This window comes from Thamnophis elegans, chromosome 15 (genome assembly GCF_009769535.1).
Source record: "Thamnophis elegans isolate rThaEle1 chromosome 15, rThaEle1.pri, whole genome shotgun sequence".
NCBI classification, from domain to species: domain Eukaryota; kingdom Metazoa; phylum Chordata; class Lepidosauria; order Squamata; family Colubridae; genus Thamnophis; species Thamnophis elegans.
This window is the reverse complement of record NC_045555.1, coordinates 21,538,619-21,566,457: the sequence shown is the minus strand read 5'-3', so window position 1 is coordinate 21,566,457 and position 27,839 is coordinate 21,538,619. Positions and strand designations below refer to the sequence as shown.

The following is a 27,839-nucleotide window of genomic DNA, read 5'->3' as shown; positions in this document are numbered from 1 at the left end:
TCTCGACTCTCTCAATTGTATTAATATCCGATATACAGTGCGGATTCCAGGCAGACGGAGGCCCGAGTGTTCCCTCCACACAAGCCACCTCCGTAGCGGGGTGGGCGAGACCAGCGGACCGCATGACAGTTCGTCCCCCACTGGGATAATCCGGTAAAATCCGGCGCACGGCCACGAACCGGATAAACCCTAGAGGGCAGCGAAGAGCCAGCTGGCTGCTTCTCTGGACCGGCACCGGGCGATTGGAAGGGCAGTCCGGTTGGGCAAGAGCTGGCTTCCCGAAGGCCGGCTTGGGGGCTCGCTGGGGCTGCCCGGCCCTCAGCGGAACCCAGGCGGCGCCCGAGATCCTCGCCGAGCGAGCCCCGCGGCCAGAACCACCGAGAATTGCCCCGGTAGAAGCGGAGAGAGACGGCGCCCCATGCCGCCTCTCCTTCTGGCGAGCTAGGAAGGTCGGCCTGCCCCGCGCAGCGCCTCCCGTCCTATCGGGGCCCTCCGCGAACGGGCAAGGGCGCTTGCGCGTTATACGCGCCGAGCCGGCGCTTCTGGGGCCTATTTCCCGCCCGCCCTCCCGCATTTCTAAGCCTGGCCCGGAAAGCAACCTCGCCGCGGTCACTCCTGAGAAAAGGGAGGGACGCGTAGCGGCCACGGTGAGTCCAGCCCGGGAGGGGTGCTTCCCAGCGCGGAGAGGAGAGCAGGCCGCGGTCTGCGAGGGAAGGAGGCGCGGGTGGAGCTGGAGAGGCCGTTTGGGAGGACGGCTCGGCGGGGCGTCTCTCCTTCTAGCGGGTTCGGAGGGGCAGTTCGGGGACAGCTCATCGCCGGGTGCTCCCCTCCTTTCCGCCCGGCGGGGAGGCCTTCTGGGCAGAGGGCAGGTCGAGCCCAGGATTTCAGGCAGCTCCACTCCTTCCTCCCTTTTGATTTCAAAGGGGAAGGAAAGAGCCCCTTGCCTAAACATTTTGCAGGCCCCGTTGGAATGCAGGGCTGTGGGCGAAGAAGGGAGCCAGGAAAGCTTAAAACTTGGCTCTCCCCCTCCCTCCAATTAAAATTATTTATGTTTATTTTATTTATTTATTTTGTCAAACATGTATTAAATAATATATATAAGTATAAACATGATTTTGGATACATGGAATGGATAGGAATAAAAAGAAACAAATAGGACAGGGACGATGCATGCCCCTTACAGACCTCTTAGGAATGGGGCGAGGTAGACAGTCTTAAGATTAAAGTTTGGGGGGTTTGCTCCTAGCCATGTTGTAAGGTCGCCCAAAATTCAAAATAGCAGCCTCCAGTGACTAAAGGAAGTGAGGGGGCGTATGCTCATGCATTTACCTTCTTGGACATGTTTTTCCCCCCACAGGTCTCCCAGTTTGGCTACTGGGAGAAACGAAGGACTTGGGATGGATGGGCCTTTCCTTTCATTGAAAACTGTCCTGCTTGTGATTGTCTTCCTCCCAAGGGGCCAAAAATCCAGGCTGCCTGGTTTATGGGCAAAGCCCTGCATGTTGTTTTTTGTTTTGGTTTTGTTTTCCTTCCACACAAAAAATGGCTGCAGGGGTTTGTTTTGGAGGGAGGGTGAAAAGTGAAAGCTGAAGAAAAAGTGTAAAATATCATTGAGGGGGCAGTATCTCATAATGATGTGAAAGCCTGTTGTTTGATCAATCTGGTTGCCCAACTTTTTTTTATTGAGAAGTAGGTCATGTTGCTTTTAGCAAAGCTTGCTTTTAAGAAAAGGAACATTGGATTGCAGTTCAATCTTTCCTTCTCTTATATTTCATCAGTCTCACCTGAAACTTTTGCTTGGGACCTGGGTTGTTATGAAAGATACGAAAGGTGCAGTCTAATATTTCTTCTTGCATTGGCATTCTTCTAAAGTATACAAAACTGTTTTGTATATTATATTACTCAGATGTCCCATTCCTAAATCCCATTATGCTTGAAAACATACTTGCACAAAAGTGTGTATAGTTGTATAATCTCAGAACTCACTAATCTAATGCTCTTTTTATCATAGAGCTTTCCATTAATATGTAATAATTGAAACCATAGAAATTTCCCATCAAAGTATTTCTCTTTTTTCTTTCTAGACAGGTGTTTAATATACTAAATATTAATATATTGTTCAGAGTGGCTTTGTAATTCTCAGCTACCAACATTAAAAAAGAAATAAATTTGGTATAGGGTTAGGACTTGTAAATTGAGATAGGAAGATCAGGTGTGCTCTAGGTCTTAACCATTCTTGGTATTCACTGTTTGATTAGAGTGTAGATAATTCAAAAGAAATTGCAGAAATGATATAGTCCTTGCAAAAGTAATGTGAGAACATATCTTTTATTTATGTGCCTATGTTAGGAACATTAAAACATATATGCATATTGGCTGCATAGTCATCAGAAAATGCTGACTATAATATTTTTCTGATTCTGTGGAAATGAAACGCAAAGCTGCTACCATTAAATCCATGTCTGCAGTTGCACCTAGTAGTCACATCAACAATCCCAGAGATCTGTTTTCTTGAGTAGATACTCCTATTTTTCTGTGTCAAGAACACATATGATATCCCCCATATTTATATGGAGGGTGGGTTATATAGCACAATGACACATTTACATAAGTAATGAGAACTATTACTCATATAAGGGCAGTATTAATTGATGAAATATGCAGAGCATATCTGTTGCACTAAAGCTGAGGGATATTTGAAGTAGAAATGAGGGAAAGATTTTTGAACAAGGAGCAGTAATTTTAAAATAAACAACATTGCGACTTTTAAAGTAGACATTTCAGAATCTGTCTCTGCTGGTTTTATCCCAAAGCTGACAATTATTTGTTGACTCTCTTACCAACACTTTTGCTTCTCAAATTGCCTCTAGTTACCAAGATTATATTAATGCTTTGAAAAAGAAAGAAAATGTGTAATTTTTTAATGTAACAATAAACTTAAAATAAACTTAAAATATCAATGCGTATCTTTTTAAAAGGTGATAGAATGAAGGTGTTTTCATTTTAATTTTGATCTTGCATAATAAATGAAGATTATATTCTTCATCTTGAATAAAGTGATGTTGCAATAATGATTCATCATACATGGTATGCTTCTGGAAAGCTCTAGGTTTATGCAGAAGATCTTTTCAGAATCTTTAGGTGCATGAATAAAATAAATCTGTAATCCCTGGAAATGGAATAGAACTGTTATCAGATTTATTCTACCTATTACTCTTTTTGGTAAGAGATTTTTGTAAATGTTTAGCAAAAGCAAAAAATATTTACATTGCATTTATAGAGGTTAATTCAGGGAGGGCCCTTGTTTTCAGCATTTTGAACTGCGTATCATAAGAGAGTTCAAAACTTCTTAAGAGAGCATATTCTCTCTGGTACGTAGATATGTTGTTTTTTTTAAAGCGACTATTTTCTACACCAGTGTTTCTCAACTGTAGCAGTTTTAAGGTGTGTTGCCTTCAATTCCCAGAATCCTGGGAGTTAATATGTACACATCTTAAAATTGCCAAATAATGTTGAGAAATAATATTCTACACTACGCTATATTATAATCCTTTCATAATCTGTAAGGGACCAGTGATATTGATAGATTTTTTTAGAAACTGTAAAATCTTTAAAAATATAGGAATATATTTTTATAGGCATTATGACGTAGAATTTTAAATAATTTTATGTAAATCCCAATTTACCTAAAACTTCTGTTTTTCAAGAATCCATATATTATTTTTCAACAGGATTATATCTTGTCACTTTTCTTGTTTTTATATGTTTGCTATTGCTTCTTAAATGAACTTTGCACTGTATGTAGTCGTCATACTGCAAACTTACCCCTTGCTAAGTAGTTTGAAAGTGATGAGTTTTTAAAAATAATTCACATGCTATGAGTTGCAAAATGGATTTTTTTTACTATATTGGATTATTCCTGGAGCTGTGGCACAGAAATATTACAGGGAGGGAAAAACTTTGTCCATTGCAGTACAGAATACATCTTGGTTTTTTAAATTAGTAGTTTTATCTTTTCTAATAAGTTTCTTGCTAATTAAATGAAAGTTTTAAATTTAACATTTCTTTTCATTGAGAAAATGTTTTTTTTTTCAATTCTCTGTTAATCAAAAAGTTAATTTCTGGATTATTTACTTAGGGTTGGACAAATTTGGATTTAATTAATGTGTATCTGTTTATTTTCTTGCAGGAGATTAAAATTTCACATGAAGTTGTTGACTTGAATGCATAAATACTGCTATGCACTCCTCAAGGCAACATCATCTTAAATGCCTCCTAAATGTGGTAGGATTGAATTAAATACTTTCTGTGTTCCAGTCTGAAGCAATATTTGAATCATGTTTAGCTAGGAATAAATATATAAGGTTCTAGGTTTGAGCTGAAAGTCTTATTTGGAATTGGCTCAGATAGGAGAAATACATGTTGTAGGATAGGATAATATTTCCATGTGTCCAAAATACCTTGTTATTTCCGGCATGTTCCCATACCCATTTCTGATTCTAAACTGTTAACGCTAGTCTATTTTCTATTAGCCTGTGCAATATGTAGCATTTCAGATTTAAAATGTAAAAAAAAAATGGATAATTTTTTTTGAATTATCCATTTGAGAGATGAGAAACTCTTGGAAGATTTTTAGGTGAGACTATCCCATGAACTGCAGTTACACCATAGATGCTATAACCTTTTGATTCAGGCTTTATTTTTAATTTTGAACGTGCCTAAAACAATCATTGCAACAGAATTTCTTTTATAAACAGTTTTAAATTTAGGAAAACTAGTTCATAGCACCACTGTGCCCAGAGTATGTCCAGGAACACTTCAAAAGTTGTACTGTCTTTCCCAAATACTGCTTAGCAGTTAGGTGGACTCCTTTGTGAATGTTCAGTTGTGTATATAATTAATACATTAGGGGGGAAATCTATGAATGTTTAATATTATAAATGTATTTGATTTATATTTTTCCTTTCTGTCTGAAAGAACATTCAAGGCAACTTGTAGTTAAAACAATGTAAACGAATGCATCCATGTGTATGTGTGGTATGTGTAATCACATACTCATGCATAAACATAGATTAAATCATAAACAATTGTGTTTAAAGGCCAGCTGTTCCTAAAGAAGATTGAATGTCAAACATAGCTTCTGAGAAAGTACATTTCCCAGATTGGAATCAATGCAGAAAAGGGCTTTCTTGACCATGCTAGATAAATAAGCTTTGGAGTAGAGGAACTTTAGAAGGCTACACCTGGAGATTAGTGCCCAAGCGGTTTGATTATGGCAGAGGTGATCCCTCTTATAATCAATCCTAAGCGGTTTATGGCTTTAAAAGTTAATAATGGAAAACATTTGGCTATTTGGAACAATCTTCCAGTATAGGCATTTCCCTATGCAATTATTTTCAGAGCTTTAACACCAGTCCTCCCCCAAAATTGGATTACATAATTTGAAAATCCTTCCACAGCATTATTCAAGCTTTGCTTTAACTTAATTTGTGTTGACTGCCCTATATTTTTATGTTACATTCTTTTTGTGTTCCAAAAGTTTGCTTAGATATTTTAATAGTTAATATACGTATATAATTAGAAGTTGTAGAATCTAACTTCATGAGTTAATAAACTGGTTTAGACTCACTATTAAATGTTCTGTTTGTGGTTTCCTATAATACTTTTGAATTCTCTGGGGGTTTGGGGGGTGGGGGGAAGCAGAACAATTGATGCTATATTGTTCTAGAAAGATATTTAGTGCATGCATAACATTTTTGGAAACTGCTTTGAAAAAGGCCTTTAGAAAAATATTGCATCACTTCCAAATAGCTATTATTTGAAAGCAGGAATTACCCTTTACCACAAAGATGCAACTCCAGAGACTACTTCATCTTTCTGAAAGGACAAGTTGTGGTCTTTGGAACTTCTAAAATTGTTTTTACCTTTTAATGCGGTACAAAGATAAATCATTATATATGTGAGGAGCAGGCATACAAAACACATTCAGTTTGTGAAAGGTAAAATGCAGTTAAACAAATTACCCTTTGGCTTGATCATACCTAGGTTTTCTGACTTATCCTCTAAAAAATCAATTTACTGTAGCAATAAAATAGCAACCACACACTTAGGATAATTGTGAGAGCAAAAATTTTCAAATCACATAATTATTTGAAATAGTTAAATACTTTAAGTCATTGTTGACTCCTGGCCACTGTCCTTATAGTGATTGGCCCAAGGCACACAGTGTTCTGACCTAGGCTTCCTTAACAAGCATGAAGCGGAGTCTTGGTCCCGACAAAACCTCTTTTATTTACAAGACTGTAAATTCCTTTCATTCACAGTCAGCAAGGCTTGGCAAACAGTCTTTCAGAGGGTTATTTATCAACGCGAACCTTATCTCGCTTGGCGAGCTGCCAGATAACTAGTTTCCAAACGCAGGGCAAGACAACACTTGGCACAGAGTCTCTTATAGTCACAAACAGAACTTTCCACTCTTGAAACGGCCAAAGGAACGAATTGCTTCCTGCAAAAGCCCACTCCCCGTTCGCTCCTCTTTTGTTTCTTATGGGAGGGGCCAATCACCTCCAAGGTGTGGCTTTACTCCCAAGTCTATCCTGCTTTCTTACTTGTTCTTGTCTTCTGGCCTCTGCACATGGGCACACTGGGAACAGGCTCCAGCTGTTCCTCTACCTCACTGCTGTCTAGCTCCCTCTCTGCCTCCAACACAGAGCCCTCGTCTGAGCTTTACTCAGCTCCCAGGACTGGCCCATGTTCCTCCCCAACCTCCTCATTGTCTGATCTGCTACCAGCTCTGCTGGCCGCCAGCGGGCCACAACACCCACCTGGCTTTGTACTTAAGGTGAGACTAGAACTCTCATTCTATTTACTAGGCAGATACCTTAACTACAACACCAAACTGGATCTCTATTAGATACCAGTACATACAACAATCATATTTAAAGTTACACGTTTTTCTATCATTCTGAAGATATAAATTCAAAAATTCTCAGTGCTTTTATTTGGGTCAATCGTAAAATTGAGGGGTGAAAATAGTGTACTTTGATATAAATGCTAACCTTATTGTCTAACCTTTGTTCTGTGACAGTAATGCTGGTGGAACGCTTTTGCAGATTGAAATTGGCAGACTATTGAAAGGACTTGCAACATGTTATGTTGGGGAAATGCATCTTTTGGACAACTTGGATTGGGCGGCATTGACGAAGAGATTGTCCTGGAACCCAGAAGATGCAGCTTCTTTGTGAACAAAAAAGTTCAAGATGTCGGCTGTGGACTGAGGCATACTGTGTTTGTATTGGATGATGGGACTGTGTATACTTGTGGATGTAATGATTTAGGACAGTTAGGCCATGAAAAATCTAGAAAACGACCAGGTAAGATAACAAATAATGTTGGTTGGATCCTGCGCGGTTTTGATTCTAAATTTTGTTACCATAATAGGTTCTGCTGCCTATTCTTTCCCTCTCCTTTCTCGCTTGGTTGTCCTGCGCCCTCTCTCCATCGCTGACCACCCCTCCAAGGCCTGAGGGACCCAGGACTGCCTTTTCCTGCTCCCCCAGTCACTCCTCGGGTCAGAGAGGCTGTGCCATCTTCCATCAGCTCCATCGTGTCCTCCCCAGACTATGGTCCGACAGGGCCATGCCATCCAGTTTTGCAGCCCAATGAATGGTAACACCCCCCCGCCCAGTGGGGGGGAAAGGGAGGGAAAATCCTTTGCGACACTGCAGGACCAGAGCTAAAATCTCCAGGATTTTAACACTGCTCCTGTAGACTAGTGACGGGGAATGGGAGAGGAAGTCTTTTGTTGGGCTACAGGAATGGAACTAAAATCTTCAAGATTTGAACTCTGTTCCTGCAGCCCAGTGAAGGATTCCACACACACACACCCATGGACCCTCCCATGTCCTCCCCGTCCCCTAGACAACTTGGGCTTCTTACCTGGGATTCCATCTGCTTAACATGCAGAGAGATTGCTTAATAACCGCAACTAAGAGTGCCGGGATTGCATTCATTGGGCAAAGCAGTTACACGAGTGTCTTGTTTAATTACCATGTCACACAACAACTGAGATGCCAGTCCCAACTATGGTCATAAAGTTGAGTATGTGGGCAATGGTAGTGTGATATTCAGGGTTACATTTTGTGATTATATTAGCTATTTATGTCCAAGGTTTTAGTGCAGAAATTCAGAAATTATAGTCTCTAGAAACAACTCAGATCTTGGCTTTTAATTGTATGAAAATCAGTTCCAGATATAGTTAGAAGTCATGTCTTCCCCAGATGCTAGCTCAGACGATGAGGGGGAGCTGGCTTTAGGGACTCCAGAGGGGGATGTGGAGGAGGTTGTGGAAGAGTGCTGAGGGCTCCAACCAGGAGTGGAGGGGCCAGGCACATCAGAGAGGTTGCTGGAGGAGCGACCGGATGAATGGTTGGCTAAAGAAGGAAAAGGAGGGGGTGCAGGTGCAGCTGGCCAGCGAGGATGAGGAGGAATTGCCTCCACCTGTTTTACAGATGCATAGGGCTAAGAGAAGGAGGCAGAATGGAGGTTGGCAAGACTACTTGAGAGGCAGCAGCCTCATCTCTCTTGATGAGCTACACAAGCAAGCACCTCTTTAATTGGATGAATGGATGGAAACAACTGGCCATCACTTGCTGCGTGCATGCTTCACACTCATGCTGTTGGTTTTCTCAACTCTGGGTTGTGTTATGATTGACCGTGTGTTTGGCCCTTGATTTGTTTGTGGATTTTGCATCTCTGCCTTGGATTTCAAACTGGACTGTGGACTGTGGACTCTGGATTTTGAATTTGCCTTTGCCCTTGGATTTGGTTGCTTTTTACCTTGATAGAGCAGTGTTGGACTTCCTAGGACTTTATAGTGGATCTAAGTGGGTCTTGGGGATTCATATTAGGAGCTTGAACTTTCAGTAAAGCTTTTTAACACCTTTGTGTGTATCATGCTTGTGGACTGAAACAGGACACTAGATAAATTCAAGAAGATCCGTGTTTAGGATGTCTTTTTAAAATTAGTAATAGCTTCAGTGCTCCCCTAATTAATCCAAATTGCTGTTTCTAGAATGAGTGAAAATATTTAGGGTTCTGAAACTTGTTCCTTGGGGATAAAAATTCAGACCTTGCTGGGTGCAATTATCAATAAGTAGACTTAGAGTTCTCAGACTGTGATGTCTTAGGCCAGAAATACCGTATTTTTTGGAGTGTAAGACACACCATTTTCCCCTAAAGAGGCTGAAAATCTGGGTATGTCTTATACACTGAATACAACATGTTTTGCCTTTCGAAGCCCCGTTCCTTCACCAAAATGACCACGCATAGCCTATAGAAGGCTTTCAGAGAGCTCCTGGGGACTGGGGAGAGCAGAAATAAGTTAAAAAGGGGCCGGTTTTTGCTCAATTTTGCCCCACCCCAGCCCCAAGGAGCTATAAGCCTTCTATGCATTTTTATTTGACGAAAAACGGACCCGTTTTTGTGAAAAACGGGCTGTGTTTTGCTCATTTGGGGGGGGGGGGGCATCCCCAAGGAGCACTCTGCAAGCTCCCTAAAGGCTACACATGCCTCTTTTTTTTGAAAAATACAGGCCCGAAAAATACGGTAGTATAAAATTGACTAGATTTGTTTGTAAAGACACATTTTTTTGCTATTTCTGCTGCTTAATAAAAGCCACTTTTTTGTGTAATTACAGAGCAAGTTGGCGCCTTGGATGCTCAAAACATTGTCACTGTTTCTTGTGGAGAAGCCCACACGTTAGCATTAAATGACAAGGGTCAAGTCTATGCCTGGGGTTTTGCTGCGGAAGGGCAGCTGGGCTTATCTGGCACTGAGGAATATATCAGAGTTCCCAGGTAAAACAAAATAATCAAACAATGTTCCAAAAATTCATTAGGAAAATGCTTGCTTTTGGATTATTTTAATTGCTTCATCTATGTACATTTGGGGCATGGTGGCTCAGCAGTTAAAGACACAGAGCTTCAAGACCAGAGTGCCCTGTGACGGGAGGGAACTCATTACTTATTACTTGCCCCAGATCCTGCGCACTTAGCAGTTCAAAAGCATGGTATACGTGAGGAGATAAATGACCATGTGTCTTCAGACCATGCTCTCTCCCTCCCTTAAGAAACGGAGTTAGCATGCCCCCTGGAGTTGGAAATGACTGGACAAGGGAAGCCTTTATATTTAACTTTATATACATTTAGAATTTTTCATATTCAGTTTTCTATAAAATAATTTGCATCAATATACTCTTGAAAGCCGCTGTACTGTATTGAAGCAACCACTAGAATTTCCTGAACATTTCCGGTTCAGTTTTTCCTTAGCTATATATTCAAGGGTACACAGCATACAACTTTTTGTAATAAGTAAATACGATATTTATAATACTGGTATTCTTTATGAGATTCTAATTGGGAATTTAATGTAAATTAAGTAGCATGATAATTCATTCATGTATGTGGACAGAGCCAAAATGCAATGTATATTTGATTTAATTAAAATGAAATAAAATGCTGATAATGTTGATTTAAATGTTGATTTAAAGATTTCCCTCCTTGGTCACATTCAGATTTATCCATGGCTTTTGGGAGGTTTCTATAAGTCACATCCAAGAAATACTATACTTTTGCTAAAACTGGCTTGTTTTCATTATTGGTAGATGCACTTTTAAGGATGAGAATGGGATAATATTATGAAGTCAATTTCATTTTAGCAGTTGCAAAAAAAAGCAAGTGGGTATTTTTGCAGTTTTAATGATTTTGTAGAACATTTGGAAATTTATTTTGATTTATTAAAGTGCCATCCTTAAACTGTATAAGTAGCATATTTTTCAACACATAGCCTTAACGCTCATGCGGCATTTTAATTCTGAATATAGTAGATATGCTATGGAACTTAACATTTCATTTATTTAAAAATATTTATAGGCCCTTATTGGTATCAAAAATTATTTTTAATTGAATAATTTGAAGCCCCAACGTAAGAGCTGCATGATTAGAAAAATTATATGTATTTGCGTTAATATCCATCATGCTTTCTTCTCAAAAGTTCCCTCTCCTTCTAAGAATTAGGGTCAATTAAAAAATAGTATGAGGATTTACAGTTTGGACCTGCAGGAACATAAAAGGTTGGATGGTATCCAGTATCCAGAGCACAAAGATTTTTGTATTGCAGTTGGTAACTGCTTTCTAGAATAATAGGTAATTTCTAGTAGTTAATAGAGTTTTAGGGTGCCTTAGTTTAATAGCATCGCTGCATTATGTCCTGTGTGTTAAACTTGGAGCAGGTTCAAAACTTCACATATAACTGAACTACAAAGCTATGCTGGGGCTGCAAAAATAGGGAAGGCCAGTGTGATTTAAATGTACTAATTTGTACTGCATGAAGCAAAATATTTTGGATGATGTGAATATTTGCTTACATTTGATCTTAATCGACAGTTTGAAAAGCTATAAGAGTAGTACTACTTTAATCTAAAAATAAAGTGTTTTCTTCCATATTTAAACTGGTTTTAGCCATATAGATATGTACGAGTGTGGTAAATTTTAAGTTCTGTATTTAGATTTAGAACCTTTCCCTCCCTGTTCTTTTACATTTAATAGAAAGGGATCAGCCTTCACTTTGGATTTTAAATTTCATGCTCTGTCCAAATGTACTCTGATGGGATTTGTTTAAATTCTAGTTATTTAAAATAAAATGGTTAAAGTGTGTTTTCATATTCTAGTTCAAGGGTGTCAAACTCAAGGCCCATGGGCTGTGTCCAGCCTGCAGGGTGTTTAGATCTGGCCCGCCGAGCCAGCCTGGAAATATCAAAAGATTGCCCTGCAGTGCTTCTGTCATCCAAAACGGGCCCCGGAGCCCCTGCACAAAGCCTGTTTTTGGCCTCCATGGGCTCCTATAGCACTCTGCCAGCCAAAAACCCGCCCAATTTTGGCTGGTAGAGTGTTACAGGAGGTAGCACCTTCTTCACCTTCTCTTTAGCAGCATCTGCCAACTACAACTAGGTACTCTTCAAGATCTAAATGGCTGTTCAGAAGAGCCAAAACCATCTGGCTCTTCAGCTAGGTCTTTGATTAGAGTGAGCCCCCTCGTATGAGTTTGCCATCTTTTGTATTAATTTCTTACCTGTGATTGATTTAATTGTAAATTTTATGCTTATTGTGAGGGTCATTGAGAATTGGGTGGTATATCAATTTTGTAAATTATTACTAATATTAAGTCTTCATCTAGGGCTGTGTCAGAGGTACAAAGATTGATAGACTTTTGGACAGTCAGTTTTTAGAGACAACTGGAGAAATTGTCAGTTCATTTATGCTCTGCTTCTATACAAAAGAGTCAAGGCCCATAAGCACCTGGGGACTCTACATGTCTTTAATCTCTACATTATGGAATTGAGACTATTTGTCCCAGAAAGTAAGTCTGGCTGTTTTGAATGTAAAGGGGAAAAATTGTGTCTTGAGCCTGTGTCAAATGCCCACCATGGCTCCACCCACCCCCCCAGCCACGCCCTAACCCCCCACCCCCGGCCCTCTGAGCTCAAACACAATCCTGATGTGGCCCTCAATGAAATTGAGTTTGACACCCCTGCTCTAGTTTCTTCTCTAGCCTGAACAAACTTTGGCTGTTTAAATTGGGGTATTGTAGGAATAGGAATTTACTGTAGCTTCAGAACTGGAAATTTGTCATACCTCTTATTTATCTATTGAGAAATCATGTTCTGTGGTTGCTCTTTTTAAGTATTTAATATATACTTTTAAATTTTTCTGAAAATATTTTTAACTTTTCTGTATTTTTAAATGATATTCATTTAATATTTTCTTATTTCTCAAAGGAATATTAAAAGCTTATCAGACATTCAAATTGTACAAGTGGCCTGTGGCTACTGCCATTCCCTTGCACTTTCTAAAGGTAAACCCTGCTCTTAGCTGCATTTATATCTCTCTGTTTAATTTCAAAATACTTTCACAGCCACTAAGATCTTAGAAAAGTTTTTTGTATAGTAAGATCTGATCATTTGTTAGGAAAGGGCTTCTCGACCTCAGCAACTTGAACTTTAATGGGAATACTGGGAGTTGGAGTCCATACAGCTTAAAGTTGTTGGGGCTGAGAAATACTGGGTTAGGGAAAAGAAATATATTAAAGAGTATTTATTTTCTATGCTCAACTGCACTTACTGTCTTCCATGCCTCTTTTTTCCCCTAAAGTATGACTTCCAGTCCACATTTTATTGGCCAGTGCAATATTCCATACTCCAGATTTAAAAATAAGTTCTTTGAATATGATCTCTTTGAGAAGGGCCTTGTGGAAGTGGCCCAATCTGTTTTGATTTCATTTTTCTTTTTAATATAATTTTGAATGGGCTTCTCTTTCTACTGAATCCTCTCTGTTTTGTTTGAATTTTGCCCTGAAAGAAATAATCTGATTCTTTAATTTGATTCTTACAGTGATTTTTAACCACTATTTATCTTTGTTTCTTTTCAACAGGAAGTGAAGTTTTTTCCTGGGGTCAGAACAAGTATGGACAATTAGGATTAGGTTATGAATATAAAAAACAAACATCTCCACAAGTAATCAAATCTTTATTAGGCATCCCTTTTGCCCAAATAACAGCTGGCGGTGCCCATAGCTTTGTACTTACTCTTTCTGGAGCAGTCTTTGGATGGGGGCGGAACAAATTTGGACAACTTGGTCTTAATGATGAAAATGGTAAGTTCTAAAATGCAGATTTTCAAATGAACTTTTATGATAAAAATGTTCCATTTGCTCAATGCTCAAATTGTTTATGTTATAGGCTGGAGCTCTCTGAATTACAAAACCTTGCTGAAATTGGTTGTGACTCTTATTTAACTACATGACTCGGCAATGGTTTGCATTCCTTAATTGTTAGAACAATAGCACTTTCAAAACAATGGATGAATTGTGTTAAATATCATTTTGAAATGTTGCTTCCTGATGCCCTGCAATGTTGTTTGAACTTTTAAGTTGTTTCAAACTTCCTATCGGAGGCAGTGATTTGTCAAATGAGATTGTTTCTTGTATTTGTGTGCGTGTGTAATTTGCCACAATTTATAATTTACCAAATTATTGCAATTTTTAGATAGATACGTCCCCAATCTTCTGAAGTCACTAAGATCCCAAAAAATTGTTTATATCTCCTGTGGAGAAGATCATACTGCAGCTCTTACAAAGGTATGTTCAATCTGTCTTTGATTTCAGATTTGAATTGAGATGTGATGTAAAAGACTTAATAGTTCTTGGTGGCCTTATCCCATACAATTGGGTTGCATCAATAACTTAGCCAGAAATACCATGTCTGCCTGTGAAATCTATTAAGCCTATTCCTGGTACTCTGATGTTAGAAAATGGTAACCTTTTAATTACCATGGGAACTATATTTAAGGCACTGTGCCCCCAATGTTCTGCATTTTCTAATTCCATAGCCAGGGGAGAGGATAGAGTCATGGGCACCCCTTCTTTCTCTCCTTTCTCCACATATCTGCCCTGATCATAGGGTCAATTCATATACAAAACTTGTATTACTCTTTTTGAACCGTGTGTGTGTGTGTGTGTGTGTGTATCAGAATTTTTCCAAGGTATGATTTAAAATCTAGCTTGACTGTTTATTATTAGTTTCACTTGCTGCAAAGCAGAATTTGATCTACAGATAGTCCACACTTACTGACCATTTGTTTAGTGTGTTGAAAATTATGACAGATCTAAAAAATAACTACATTTATGATCTTTGCAATGTCCCCCAGTCACGTGATTGCCATTACAATCAGTATGTGGTGTTCTTTTCTTGACCTATTTTTTTCTTTTTTCTTTGCCTCCCTTTGCAAAGCAAAGATTGGGGAGAGGATTTGCAAGAGAGTACACTGTTAGCTCTTTTGCACATTGAAAACAATGCGATTGCACCAGCAGCAGACTGGGAACCACAGGTATCCAATGCAAACAGCTTATAGCACCCTCTTGAAATCTCCTCTCAGTCCCTCCACTCTGCATAGGAATCTGGGAGAGAGAGAGAGAAAGCAAGTGGTTTCTGTAGGCAATCTTTTCCTTTGCCTGACTATTCCCCCCTCCCCCCTTGCAGAGCAAAGAGTATGAAGAGGGATTTCCAGAGAGTAAGCAATTTGCACTTCTATAAATTGAGAAGGAGTCAATTGCATAGGCAGCAGGAAAGGGGCAGCCAAAGAAGAGACTGCATACATAAATTGCTTCCTTTTTCTCTCTCCTACCCCATTCAGAGCAGAGAGATTGGAGAGGAAAAGACTAGTGTGTAAGCTATTAGTATAGTGCACTTGCAACTTCAGGCCTGGACTGCTGGCATGATCACACTGCTCTTGATGTGTAAAAAGGCAAATAGCTTATCATCTTGCAATCTTTTTCTCTCCAATCTCTGCTTTAAGATTGGGTCCCTTTTGTCTGAATATTCTGATAAATTGTAATAAAATGATCTTCCTGTCTCAGTTTGTCTCATTGGAAAATATACATGTCGAGGCACGAGCCTAAAAAGAGCCATATTTGGCCTTCAGGAGGAAGAAGGCAATTTTTGTAGACAATCTCTCCTTGGCCTGTCCCACCCAGTAGAGAAATTGGAGGGGAAGAGATTTCAAGAGAATAAGCTGATTGTTCTCCTACACATTGAAAGTAGTGTGAACACACTGGCAGTGGGAAAGGACCAAGCAAAGAAGAGCTTGACTAGAGAAATCATTTGCTCCTCCCAACCCCTTTGCAGAGCAGAGAGATTGAAGACAAAGAAATTCCAAGAGAGCAAGCTGTTTGCATTGTGTGCTTATGTCTCCCATCTCCAGGGCTGCAGTACAATCACATTGCTTTTGATGTGTACAAGACAGTAAGTGGGCACTTCAGAATTCCAAAGAGTAGAGGAGTAATTATTAGGCAAACAAATGCAGAAGGTGTAAAATTGAATACAATAGTCATCTCTTTCAAGCTGGAAAAAACAGCCTTGATCACATGATTTCCTACTTGGTGACAGCTTAGTGGTGGAGTTACAATTAGGGTCATTAAGCAAGGACTACCTATACAATTAGCTTTGGGGACAATCCAGTCTCTATGTTGGGAATTGATAGTGAAGAACTCTGCCTAAACTGCATTTTTGCAGTTCACACCTTTGATTTATATTTGTTCAGAAGTGTTTGATTTGCAAATTACTCAGAATCTTTAAAGTTTAAAGCAGGGGTGTCACACTCATGTCATCATAGCGGTGTCACGTGACATATCAGGACTCTCCCCCCTGCCCTTTGCTAAACCGGGCGTGGGCAGTGTGTGACACATCCGATTCATGGTTCGGGAGTTTGACAGCCCTGGTTTAAAGCAATGCAACCATTTTATTCCTTTTAAATTTATATTATATGCCTCAATGGCTTAGAATAGGCAATTTTATTGTTCCTTTATACATCTTGGGCAGGTATTTGTATATATAAAAAATAGTGAAGACATTGACAGATTACATTCCAATTTGAAATATTTTTAGGAAGGTGGAGTGTTTACCTTTGGAGCTGGAGGCTATGGACAGTTAGGTCATAACTCTACTGCGCATGAGATAAACCCCAGAAAAGTTTTCGAACTTATGGGAAACATTGTCGCACAAATTGCCTGTGGAAGGTAAGTGTGTTGTTAGAAGGGAACTGTTTTTTAACTTTCCCCCCCCCCCCAAAGTGAGCTTTTCTAGCCTAGCTGAAGTATTAATTACTTCAGCAGCTTTTTAAAAAGCTTTAATATTCAAAATTGTTCTTGAAAAGCAGTCAGATGTGGTGAGCATCCTGTTTCAAGTTAAAGTCCATAAAGAAAGAGATTACTAATTTTTCCTTGTTTGTTTAATATAGGATTTATTCGATAGTTATTTGAAACTGGTTTAAGTTTACTTTAAAAGTTTTAATTAGAATGTGCAGTTCTTTATTCAGTGTGTACTGCAATTCTGATCATAATTCAGAATTACGGTCATTTGGCAATTGCATCTGTTTTCCATCGACAGCCATGAAATGATTATAGCTGCAGAGATTAGACTATATTAGGCAAGAATGCTCTGCCCAGGACCTCCTATTCTACAGTGTTGGTTCTCATCTCTCTCTGCCTTTATAAGGTGGTGTCCATCAAGCCACTGGGAGGTTACAAAACAAAGATGTAGGATTGTTGGAACTAACAAGATGGCTTCAAAATGACTTAGTGGGAAATACAGTGTAATATCTCCAAATTATAGCCCCTGAATGATATTTTTAAGAGGGTTGGTTACAACTTTTGTTTGAAGTAAATTAAATTATGTCAGATTAAACTGACTTCTAAAGGATCCAGATATGCTTTTTGTAGCACTCTTCTAACAGGCATAATAAATTAATAACCACTTGCTCTTAATTGGGAAATCTGGTTGGGAGTTCCAGCGATGTGCTGTTACAGAGAAAAGGCTGCTATGATTTAGACAATACAATAATTCATAAGACCCAAGGGATGAGTTAATTGCCTTGGCACAATATTGTTCCATAGGCATAATAAACTTCTGTTCACTGGATTACAAGCTTTGTGCTTTTTTGGGCATCTTTATTTTCCTAGCCATGTGGAGCAGCTGAATCCAAATATTTAGTCTTCTAGTATACATTACAGGTAATTCTTCACTTACAATAGTTTGTTTAGTGACCGTTCTAAGTTACAATGGTATTGAAAAAAGTAATTTATGACCGTTTTTCACACTTATGACCATTGCAGCATTCCTAGGGTCATGTGATAAAAATTCAGATGCTTGGCAACTGACTCAAATTTATGATGGTTGCACTGTCCCAGGGTAATATGACCATCTTTTGCAACCTTCTGACATTTGTAAATATGATCATCTTTTGTAACCTGACAAGCAAAGTCATTGGGGAAATCAGATTCACTTAACCATGTTACCGACTTAACTGCAATGATTCACTTAACAACTGTGGCAAGAAAAGTCGTAAAATGGGGCAAACTCACTTAACAAATACCTCACTTATCAACAGAACTTTTGGGGCTCAGTTGTGGTTGTCAATTGAGGACTACCTGTAGTACCTGAAACTGGGGACACTTGGGTTAGCTAAACTGCAATAAATAAATAAATTTATATTTTGAATGTCATTTTTGAAAAGTCTGGAATTTCCTCCTTTCTTGCTTCCTAGACGTTTCTTTCCTCTTTGTTACAGGCAACACACATCTGCATTTGTTCCCTCAACTGGAAGAATTTACTCTTTTGGTCTTGGAGGAAATGGACAGTTAGGCATGGGAACAACCAGTAATAGGAAAAGTCCCTTTCCAGTAAAAGGAAATTGGCTTCCATACAGTGGCCAAATTCCACTGAATTTAGGTGATTATATCTATTCTTTGTTTGCCTGAGGTGTTATTGGACTGAAGTACTATTGGAGCTACTGGCTGGGTTCACGCATTATTCTACAGTATCATATGATTGATTGATTTCTTGGTTTAATCTTTTGCATTTATTATAAGCAATGGTTTGTGTGTTGTGCACACTCAGCCAGTTGCAGTTTAGTGAACAAATTTTGATTAGACCATGACTTGGTGGTATATTCAAGATGTCCCATTGTGATAAATTTAGTTCTTGGTAATATAACTTATGTCTCATGAAAAAAAATTGTATTAAGTCTATATTAGTTGCAATACATTGCAACACAAGTGTTAAATCATTTCTATGCAAGGAAAATCCAATCTTTAGGAAACTGCCAGCACCAATTTATTCTATAAGATTATTTTTAAAATTGCAAATATAATACAGAATAGAAATTGTTCTTGTTGTTAAACCATGGAATAAAACATGTTAACTGAAGTACCTGTTAAGTTAGCAAATGTGCTAGAGTTACAATAGTTACATTTCTTAAATTAATTTCACTTACAACTAAAATAGCTAGTCCATTGAAGATATTCTTATTTTAATTATAGATGATGAAGATTATTATTGTGTAAAGAGGATTTTTTCTGGTGGAGACCAAAGTTTTTCACATTATGTTACTCCACAGGTACGTTATTTATTTTGATTGATGAGCTTGCTTCTGTTTGACTAAAAATAATGACTAAGTTTGATAATGGAAACAGATGCTAGTGGGCTTTTTTTCCATTTCAGGAGCATAATTGGTGTACCTGTTGTATATTAGCTTGCTTAATCTTTTTTCCAAAAAGATTTTCCTAGAATTTAAATTATTAGATAAGTGTATGATTTGTTGCTTAGTATCTGTGTAATTATTGATTATGTGCCATCAATCTGTTTTTGATTCCTGATGACTCATAAAGATAGATTTTCTCTCCAGTCTGGCCCTTCAGCTGCAACATTGCTACTCTTATTGATTCCACCCATGTTGCTGCCGGTCACCCTCCTCTTCTCTTTCTTTCCATCTTTTCCAGCATTAGAGCTTTCTCTAGGGAATGGTGCCATAATGTTTCCAATATAAGATAATTTGAACTTGAATTATTGTTGTGTAACTATTACATAACTTTTTGCTTTCAAACTTGGTAGATTAATCTGACACTACCAGTTTCATGTTTGAACAAGTCTCCCTACCTGAATTGAACAGAAGCAAATAATAGTCTATATTTTACTTTTAAAACAATTTCAAAAAATAATTCAGCAGATTTTATCAAATATGTGAACATATAAAAAAGTAGCCAGGAATGAAGTGACTTAGAAATAAAAATAGGACAAGTTATTAAAACCTATTATAAAGATTATAATAGGACAACTTAAAAAGGGATTGTGCATGGTTTTGATTGCTGTTCATTACTGTAAATTGTTTTCATAGTATTAATGGTTTTATTATTTAGTGTTGTGTTATAAAACATGGCTGGCTTTAATGCAGGTATAAATAAGAGAATGAATAATTTTCTTTCAGCTGTCAGCCTAGGCATTTGACACAATTTCTTGTGTACATCATTTACCACTTAAATGCAGGATTTGGTACCAGCAGATGACTTCAGATATCCAAATACTTCAAAACAGATATGGACTGTGAACGAAGCTTTCATTCAGAAATTAATAAACTATTCATCTTCAGGTGCAGGGAGGCTCCCTGTGGAGATAGCAAAGTAAGAATTATTCCTACTTTTTTATAAATCTTATAAACCAGTCTTTCCCAACCTTGGGAACTTTAAGATGTGTGGACTAAGTTCCGGAAATACCCAGCCAATAATAAAGCTTTGTGCTTTATCTGATATTACATAATCAGTTCTTATGTTGGAATAAAACTATCTTTCCTCATCATCTGGAGCCATAACATAAAAACTCTGGAAATGAACTGCTAATTCTCCGGTGCACTACTTGGAGTGTCCAAGCAAGGGTTAAATTCTGTCCCACTGCCCAAGGACGCCATCTTTATTTGTCAGGCATTACAAACTGGACAAATACGGCTCTGCAGATGCTGTCTTTGGAAGACGTATCTTGCAGACCGTGGTTTCTGCCGAATCTTAACATGGATTGTGGACCTAATTGAGGGCACCCACCCTAGTGACATTTTGCTTGGGCATGTCCCTTGCTTGGATACTCCAAGCAGTGCACCGGAAAATGACTATTGGCTTACCTGAAGGTCGTTCTCAGTGCACCTGCAGGAGTGTCCAACCCCACCCTGCGGTATTATTTCCAAGATATTCTGCTTTGCCATGTGAAGATCTATTGCCAGGTGGACATCCGTCTCAGATGGACCATGCCTTCATTGAAAAACTGAGGATGGAAGGAGCCAGAGGGCGTGGCCAAAGATTTTCAATCCAGTCCTTGGGCAATGGGACAGAATTTGACCCTTGCTTGGACACTCCAGCAGTACACCAAGAATGACCCTTCAGATAAGCCAATGGTCAATCTACTTGTCAGGGCAGTTTGTTTGAGTGTCACCAACCCAGGAGATGCAAAAATATTATTGGTGATTTCATTGTTTAGAGAGATAACTGGGGTATGTATGCCACAAATCATGTGACTGAGGGGGAGGGAGGACCATCTGAACACTGAATATGAGTCATAAGCACCCCCCTAGGTCGGTCCCTCAGAACTTTGAATGGTTGCTAAGTAATCGGACATAAGTCAAGGACTACCAATGATAATTTATTAAATGTAGGTTCCACTTGCACATATGTGTTAGTCGTTCCCGACTCTAGGGTACGGTGCTCATCTCCATTTCAAAGCCGAAGAGCCAGCTCTGTCCGAAGACGTTTCTGTGGTCATATGGCTGTCATGACTAAACGCCAAAAGTGCATGGGACACTGCTACCTTCGTACCAAAGGTGGTCCCCATTTTTCTACTTGCATTTTTACATGTTTTCAAACTGCTATGTTGGCAGAAGCTGGGACAAGTAACAGGAGCTCACTCCATTACATAGCACTAGGGATTTGAACTGCCAAACTACCAATCTTTCTGATCGACAAGCTCAGCTTCTTAGCCACCGAGCCACTGTGTCCCTTTACTAAATGTAGATAATGTTACATGCTTTTTACAAATTGTTAAAAAAAAAATTAAAAATGAAACAAAAAGGAACTAAAATGTCAGATACAACAAACCTAGATGAGAACACACACACAAAAAAGAAGAAGAAACGTGTGTTAGTCACACTCACTAATGGACCTGTCTTTTTCTTTTTTCTTTTTTTGTAATAGTGAAATAGATGGAATGTTTTCTTCTGCTGGCTGCCTAAATGGAAGCTTTTTAGCTGTCAGGTCAGTGGATAATGAATACATAACTGAATGAAAATGTTAACATACGTTTATATATATATATAAAAAATGGCTGCATAACTATGTAACACCTTGAGCAATTTCAACCAAACTTGGTACACAGATGACTTACTCTCTGGAAACAAATACTGTGGGGGTAAGACACCCGTAAAACTTCTCAGAGTGTGTTTTCTGTTAAGATACAGCCTGTTGTGCCTTAAAATGGCTTCTACTGTACTGCTGTAAAGTGGCTTCTACTGTACAGAACAGTGGAGTTGCCATGGTAATGGCTTCACAGTTCTTCAAAAGGGTGTTCCCTCTAGTAAAGGGAAAATCCAACATTAGAAATTAAGTTTGGTCAGGACATTTTTCCCCTATAAATAAATACCCGGGGAATGCCGGGTTATCGGTTAGTTTAAAATATAGAAAAATGTGTACAAAGTAACATTTACCTTTCTTCTTTTTGTAGCAATGATGATCATTACAGAACAAGTGCCAGATTCTCAGGAGTGGATATGACTGCTGCCAGGCTTTTATTTCACAAACTTATACAGCCTGAACACCCACACATATCTCAGCAGGTTGGCCTTAAAAATCTCTTCCAAGTTCATTTCAATTCCATTGCATGCTATTCTGTGTTAACGTCTGTACCATATTCTTTTTGTTCCGCCATGCATGGGGAAATTTGAATTGTGAATATATTTGAATTTAATATTTTATTTCTGAATTGTCAAAAAGTATGAATTTCATTAAGGTGCTTTACACAACAAGATGGAATGATAAATAATGTATCAGAGATTTGGTTTGTTTATACTTTTTATTTAGGCTTGTGTAAGAAACTATGACAAGTGTTCTTTGTCTCATTTTAACCAAGTGAAGACTTATTTGCTAGTATTATTTGCTTTGCAAAAGTCCTTGGGGGTAACAGTAAAGACTTTTCAAAGCAAGGTGGCTGGATAGAGCAGCAAACAAATAAAAGGTGAAGCAAAATGCAACTTTCTTCAGATATGTAGTTTTTTATTTTATATTTAGATGTAACAAAGGGTATGATTAAAAAAGGCAAGAGGGTGGCCTCAACAAAGTGACACGCAAAAACAGACAGAGCTTTGATTGCTCTGACGATGCCATCTTGCCTTTATATATATATCTATCCCGCCTTTATTATTTTTAAAATAAGGCAGTGAAAATATCTAATACTGCTTCCTCCTCCTATTTTCCCCACAACAACAATCCTGTGAGGTGAAGTGTTCTGACCTAGGCTTTCCCAGCAGCCCGAAGCCAAGTCCTTGTCCCGATAAACCCCTTTCATTTAATTTACAGTGAATTCCTCTCCAGCAAAGTCCTGGCCCACAGTCTTTCAAGATAGTTTACAATTACCGACCTTTATCAGACTTAGAGAATGGCCAGGCCGATATCTTTCAGACGTCGCAATACTTTGCAAGAATGCAGGAATGAACTAATTGTCTCCTGCAAACGCCCCACCCTTTCGCTCTTCCCTATGGGAGCGGCCACTCACCGTCTACCTGTGGCCTTACTCCCAACCCTTGTTCCTTAACTGTTCCCTTCGTCTGGTGACTCTGCACATGTGCACACTGGGAACAGTTAGTTTGCCTCGTTGATGTCTGACTCCAAAGGCACCTAAAAAGTGTCAGACGGTCCTAGCCCCATCTGTGCCTCTGATGCAGAGCACTCGCCAGAGCCTTCGTGAGACTCCAGGACTGGCCCTTGTTCTTCCCCAACCTTCTCACTGTCCGAATTTGCTGTCAGCTCTGCTAGCGGGCCATAACAGAGAGTGACTGGCTCATCGTTTCTTTTTCATGCCTAAAGTGCGACTAAAACCTCCTGATTTCTAACCCCATTTAGTCATGTTTGGAACAGAAATAAATGGCACAATTATGCTAGCTTTATTTAAAAATATGTACTTTTAAAAATGAGTTTTTTTTTTAAAAAAAATGCACAAATAATAATATGCGTCTTTTTCTATTCTTATTGGCTTATTCTCCCAGACCATGTTTTTAATTTAAAACTAGATTCTTGTCTTACACAACATCCCCAGGTGGCAGCCAGCTTGGAGAAGAACCTTATTCCTAAGCTGACCAGCTCCTTGCCTGATGTGGAAGCATTAAGATTATTTCTAACACTGCCAGAATGCCCCTTAATGAATGAAGCAAACAACTACATGACTTTGGCTATTCCGTTTGCAACTGCTATCGTGAATTTAGAAAAAGCTCCACTGAAAGTACTTGGTAAGGTTGGTTTGCTTAATGTCAATTATAAATACGTAAGTGTTACTCTGCTGCAAAACTCAAGTAGGTGTGTATGCAGTACCTGGGGCTTTTTCAATTCTTAAACTATTGAAGAGAAGTACAGTGGAACCTCAGGTCACGAATGCTTCTGACCACGACCAAATTGGGTGCCGACCAAAAAAATTCCACTAAAAGTTTCACTCTGTTCATGAACACATCCTCCGGTAGCGATCAATCACAGCTGCAACTATTTTACCTGCTGTAGCAATTTCCCCTTCTGCGCCTTTTTTTGTACGCACATGCGCAGTCAGTCTTTCTTTCAGTCATAACCAAATTGGGTGCTGACCGAAGTCCTGGAACAGATAACAGTTGTGACCCGAGATTCCACTGTATTGTTGTATGTTCACTTTCATACATCTGATATACGTCTGAGTAGCAAGCTGTGGTGGTTATTGGTGGTAAACCTATATAAAATAGAATTTATTTTTTTATTTCCCATATGGATCTCATTGTTAAAGATAGTTGCTAGTGAAGGACATATGTTAAGAACTACATAGATTCAGAAGAAGACACTAATGCATTTTGTCAATGACAGTTTATACCCCTCGGACCAATCCAATGTCCTTTTTGTCTGTTACAAGATTTTGAGCATACTTTTGCATTGGTGCTAGTTTGGTTGGTTGAGTGCTCTCAAGAGTTAAGGCAGGGGGATTTTATTAGCCATTGTGTTCCTAAGGATCAGTTTTATCCCATTTATTTTAAGGATGATGTGGACAATATCCAACTTTCTGTTTTTCAGCTAGTTCTCTATGCAATGTTTAGATATAATAATAGATGTCATTATTCAGACATTAGCTTCCCAAGAGCATGAAGCAAACTCCTTGTCCCGACAAAAATCCCCTTTTATTAATTTATTGTGAATTCTTCTTATTCACATCCAGCAAAATCTTTTAAGGGAGGATTTACAATCACAGACGTTATCTGGCTTGGAGAGCTGACAGGCCAATATCTGTAAAACCTGGCAACGAGTTTCGGAGAGTCACAAACCAATTAAGTGAACTAATTGTCTCCTGCAAATTCCACTCCCCTTTCGCTCCTCTTTTATTTCCTCAGGGAGGGGGCATTCATCGTCCACCTGTGGCCTCACTCCCAAGTCGACCCCTGTTCTTTAGCTGGCAACTCTGTGCATGCACACACTGGGAACAGGCTCCAGCTGTTCGTCTGCCTCACTGATGTCTGACTAAAGGCAGCTGATAACTGGCATATGACCTTGGCCCCTTCTCTACCTCCAATACAGAGCCCTAATCAGAGCCTTCCCCAGACTCCAGGACTGGCCCATGTTCCTCCCCAACCTCCTCACTGTCCGAATCTGCTGCCAGATCTGTTGGCCGCTGGCGGGCCACTACAGTCATGTAGACTAACAACTTTTAGATAAGATAAAATTGTAGGAATTGAATAAGATTCCAATCTGGCAGTGGAAGTACAATTTGTTTCAGGTGACATTGTGCTTTGACCAAAGGGCTAAGATCACATTTTGAGAGCACTTTCAGGATTTATTATTGCTTTCGGAAGACCCAATTTTTTCTGTCACTGAAAGGTTGGCGACCGCTGTTCTATATGATAATGAGCCTCCTCAAAGTTCTGCTTTGCTGGTCCTAAAACCTTGGCAGTCAGTTTTTTCTAAGAAACCCAACTGAGAAATTTCTAGAGAGCTTCTATTAATTCTTTACTTTTTTAAGCTGTCAGTTTCTACCTGCATTTTATAAATTCTGTTATATCTGCTCATTGTTTTTAAACATGTCAGGTTGTCTCCTGTTTTAATTGGTTCAATATGTTTGCTTGCTTTATATCTCATTATATCATATAAACTTTTCATGATTCAGAAGCAATTAAAAAGTTTTTAGTTAAAACATAATATGAGTAAATGGATGGGTTTTTTTTTTATGTAGAGTTAAACCGTTGGTGAAATAAGGTCATAGAGAATGTTAAATAGAAACTAATTCAGCCAGCTGTAGACTGCGTCAGTAACTCTCACCTTCTTGCCTGTCTGTAGAAAACTGGTGGTCTATATTGGAACCTCCATTGTTCCTCAGAATTGTGGAACTTTACAAAGATGTTGTAGTCCACCTTCTGAAACTGTACAAGTTGGGTATCCCTGCTTCAGAGCAAAGAATCTTTGCAAGCTGCCTACATGCTTCGCTCAAAGTTTTGGAAATATTACATAGGGTATGTCTTGGAAATCTGTATTATTTGCAAGTTAAGGTTCAGATTATATCTATCTTCAGTGTAATGGATACAAGTATTAATTTATAGGTTAGGTTCTTTTAGAGTGCCTTCTTATTTTGTAGACAATTTGGAATTTATTTGGCAACTGTAGTTGTCATTGGAAGGAACATTTATCTTCTAGTGAAGAGAACTGCTTTAATTTAATAAAGCATCTGAACTGTAAATCTAATCAAATGAATTTCATTTGATTAAATCAAATCAATTTCATAATATAATATATAATTTCATTATATATATATATATATATATATATATATATATATATACATACACACATACATATACACACACACACACACACACACACACACACACACACACACACACATATATATATATATATATATATATATATATATATATATATATATATATTTCGTAGATTTTTATGGGCACAGGTATGCAGGTTTTGGCATATTCGGGTCTTTTCCCGTGTAAGATTGAGATTGTCTTGGCAACGTTTCGGCGAGATCTCACTCACCATCTTCAGGCTGGTGTTTTTGTGAAAACAAAAGAAAACAATCTTACACGGGAAAAGACCTGAATACAACAAGCATACCTACACCCATGAAAATCTACGAAAACATATACATACATACATACATACATAGATCAAATGAATTTTTAATTCATTACATATATATATATATATATATATATATATATATATATATATATATATATATATATATATATATATATATATATATATATGTTATATTTATGCTGATAAATAAATAAAGGGAGACTAGTATAGATCTATTTCAAGCTATTTAGCTCTCATCAGCTAGCCATACCCACGTTTTTGGGAATCGAACCTGTGCTCTGTTGCCTCCCAGGCAGGGAGTTAACCATTTGAGCTACAGAGACCGACTCCTTTATCAGCCAGCCAGGGTGGGAGGTATATACTTAAAGTCACAACCCCTGGTATGCCCAAGTATGGGAGGAAGGTCACACTTCCACTCTCTGTCATTAGGCTCGTCACAAGAGTCCATCCAGACAGAAACCCAATATTTTTTACTGTTGCCTTTTTTGTTACATTTGTTATATTTATGCTGATAAATAAATAAAGGGTTATTCGATTCGATAGGTTCGATTCGACAGGTTCGATTCCCAAAAACTTGGGTATGGCTAGCTGATGAGAGCTAAATAGCTTGAAATAGATCTATACTAATCTCCCTTTATTTATTTATCAGCATAAATATAACAAATGTAACAAAAAAGGCAACAGTAAAAAATATTGGGTTTCTGTCTGGATGGACTCTTGTGACGAGCCTAATGACAGAGAGTGGAAGTGTGACCTTCCTCCCATACTTGGGCATACCAGGGGTTGTGACTTTAAGTATATATATATATATATATATATATATATATATATATATATATATATATATAAAAATAAATAAATAAATAAATAAATATATAATTTTGATATATATATATATGTAGATATAAAAATGTTATTATGTTATTGTTTTTTGTGTGCGTACGTACGTACGTACATACATAATTTTGCTTCAATATGCCAAACCAAAGCTGAGGTGATCAGGGTACAGTTCAAATCACACTTACAGACATTCAATTTTGATATTAATTCAAATTAGTGAATACCACTTTTTAAATCCACCG

At 38.4% G+C, this 27,839-nt stretch overlaps 1 protein-coding gene across 6 annotated transcripts in view; it reads left to right on the top strand.

Moving 5' to 3' along the window:
• The first annotated feature begins 248 nt into the window (after positions 1–248).
• Positions 249–27,839, top strand: part of HERC4 (HECT and RLD domain containing E3 ubiquitin protein ligase 4) — a 44,143-nt gene continuing 16,552 nt past the window's right edge. The window contains exons 1-16 of one of the 6 annotated variants that reach the window (XM_032231950.1): positions 658–783; positions 1,779–1,830; positions 4,190–4,284; positions 7,088–7,373; positions 9,698–9,857; positions 12,836–12,912; positions 13,489–13,710; positions 14,102–14,193; positions 16,499–16,629; positions 18,180–18,340; positions 18,931–19,007; positions 19,934–20,067; positions 21,622–21,681; positions 22,148–22,259; positions 23,735–23,924; positions 25,978–26,150. In XM_032231950.1, the coding sequence (XP_032087841.1) occupies positions 7,148–7,373; positions 9,698–9,857; positions 12,836–12,912; positions 13,489–13,710; positions 14,102–14,193; positions 16,499–16,629; positions 18,180–18,340; positions 18,931–19,007; positions 19,934–20,067; positions 21,622–21,681; positions 22,148–22,259; positions 23,735–23,924; positions 25,978–26,150 (1,815 nt within the window). In that variant the 5' untranslated portion in view covers positions 658–783; positions 1,779–1,830; positions 4,190–4,284; positions 7,088–7,147. The other 5 variants (XM_032231952.1, XM_032231948.1, XM_032231951.1 and 2 more) reach the window with 5 other exon arrangements.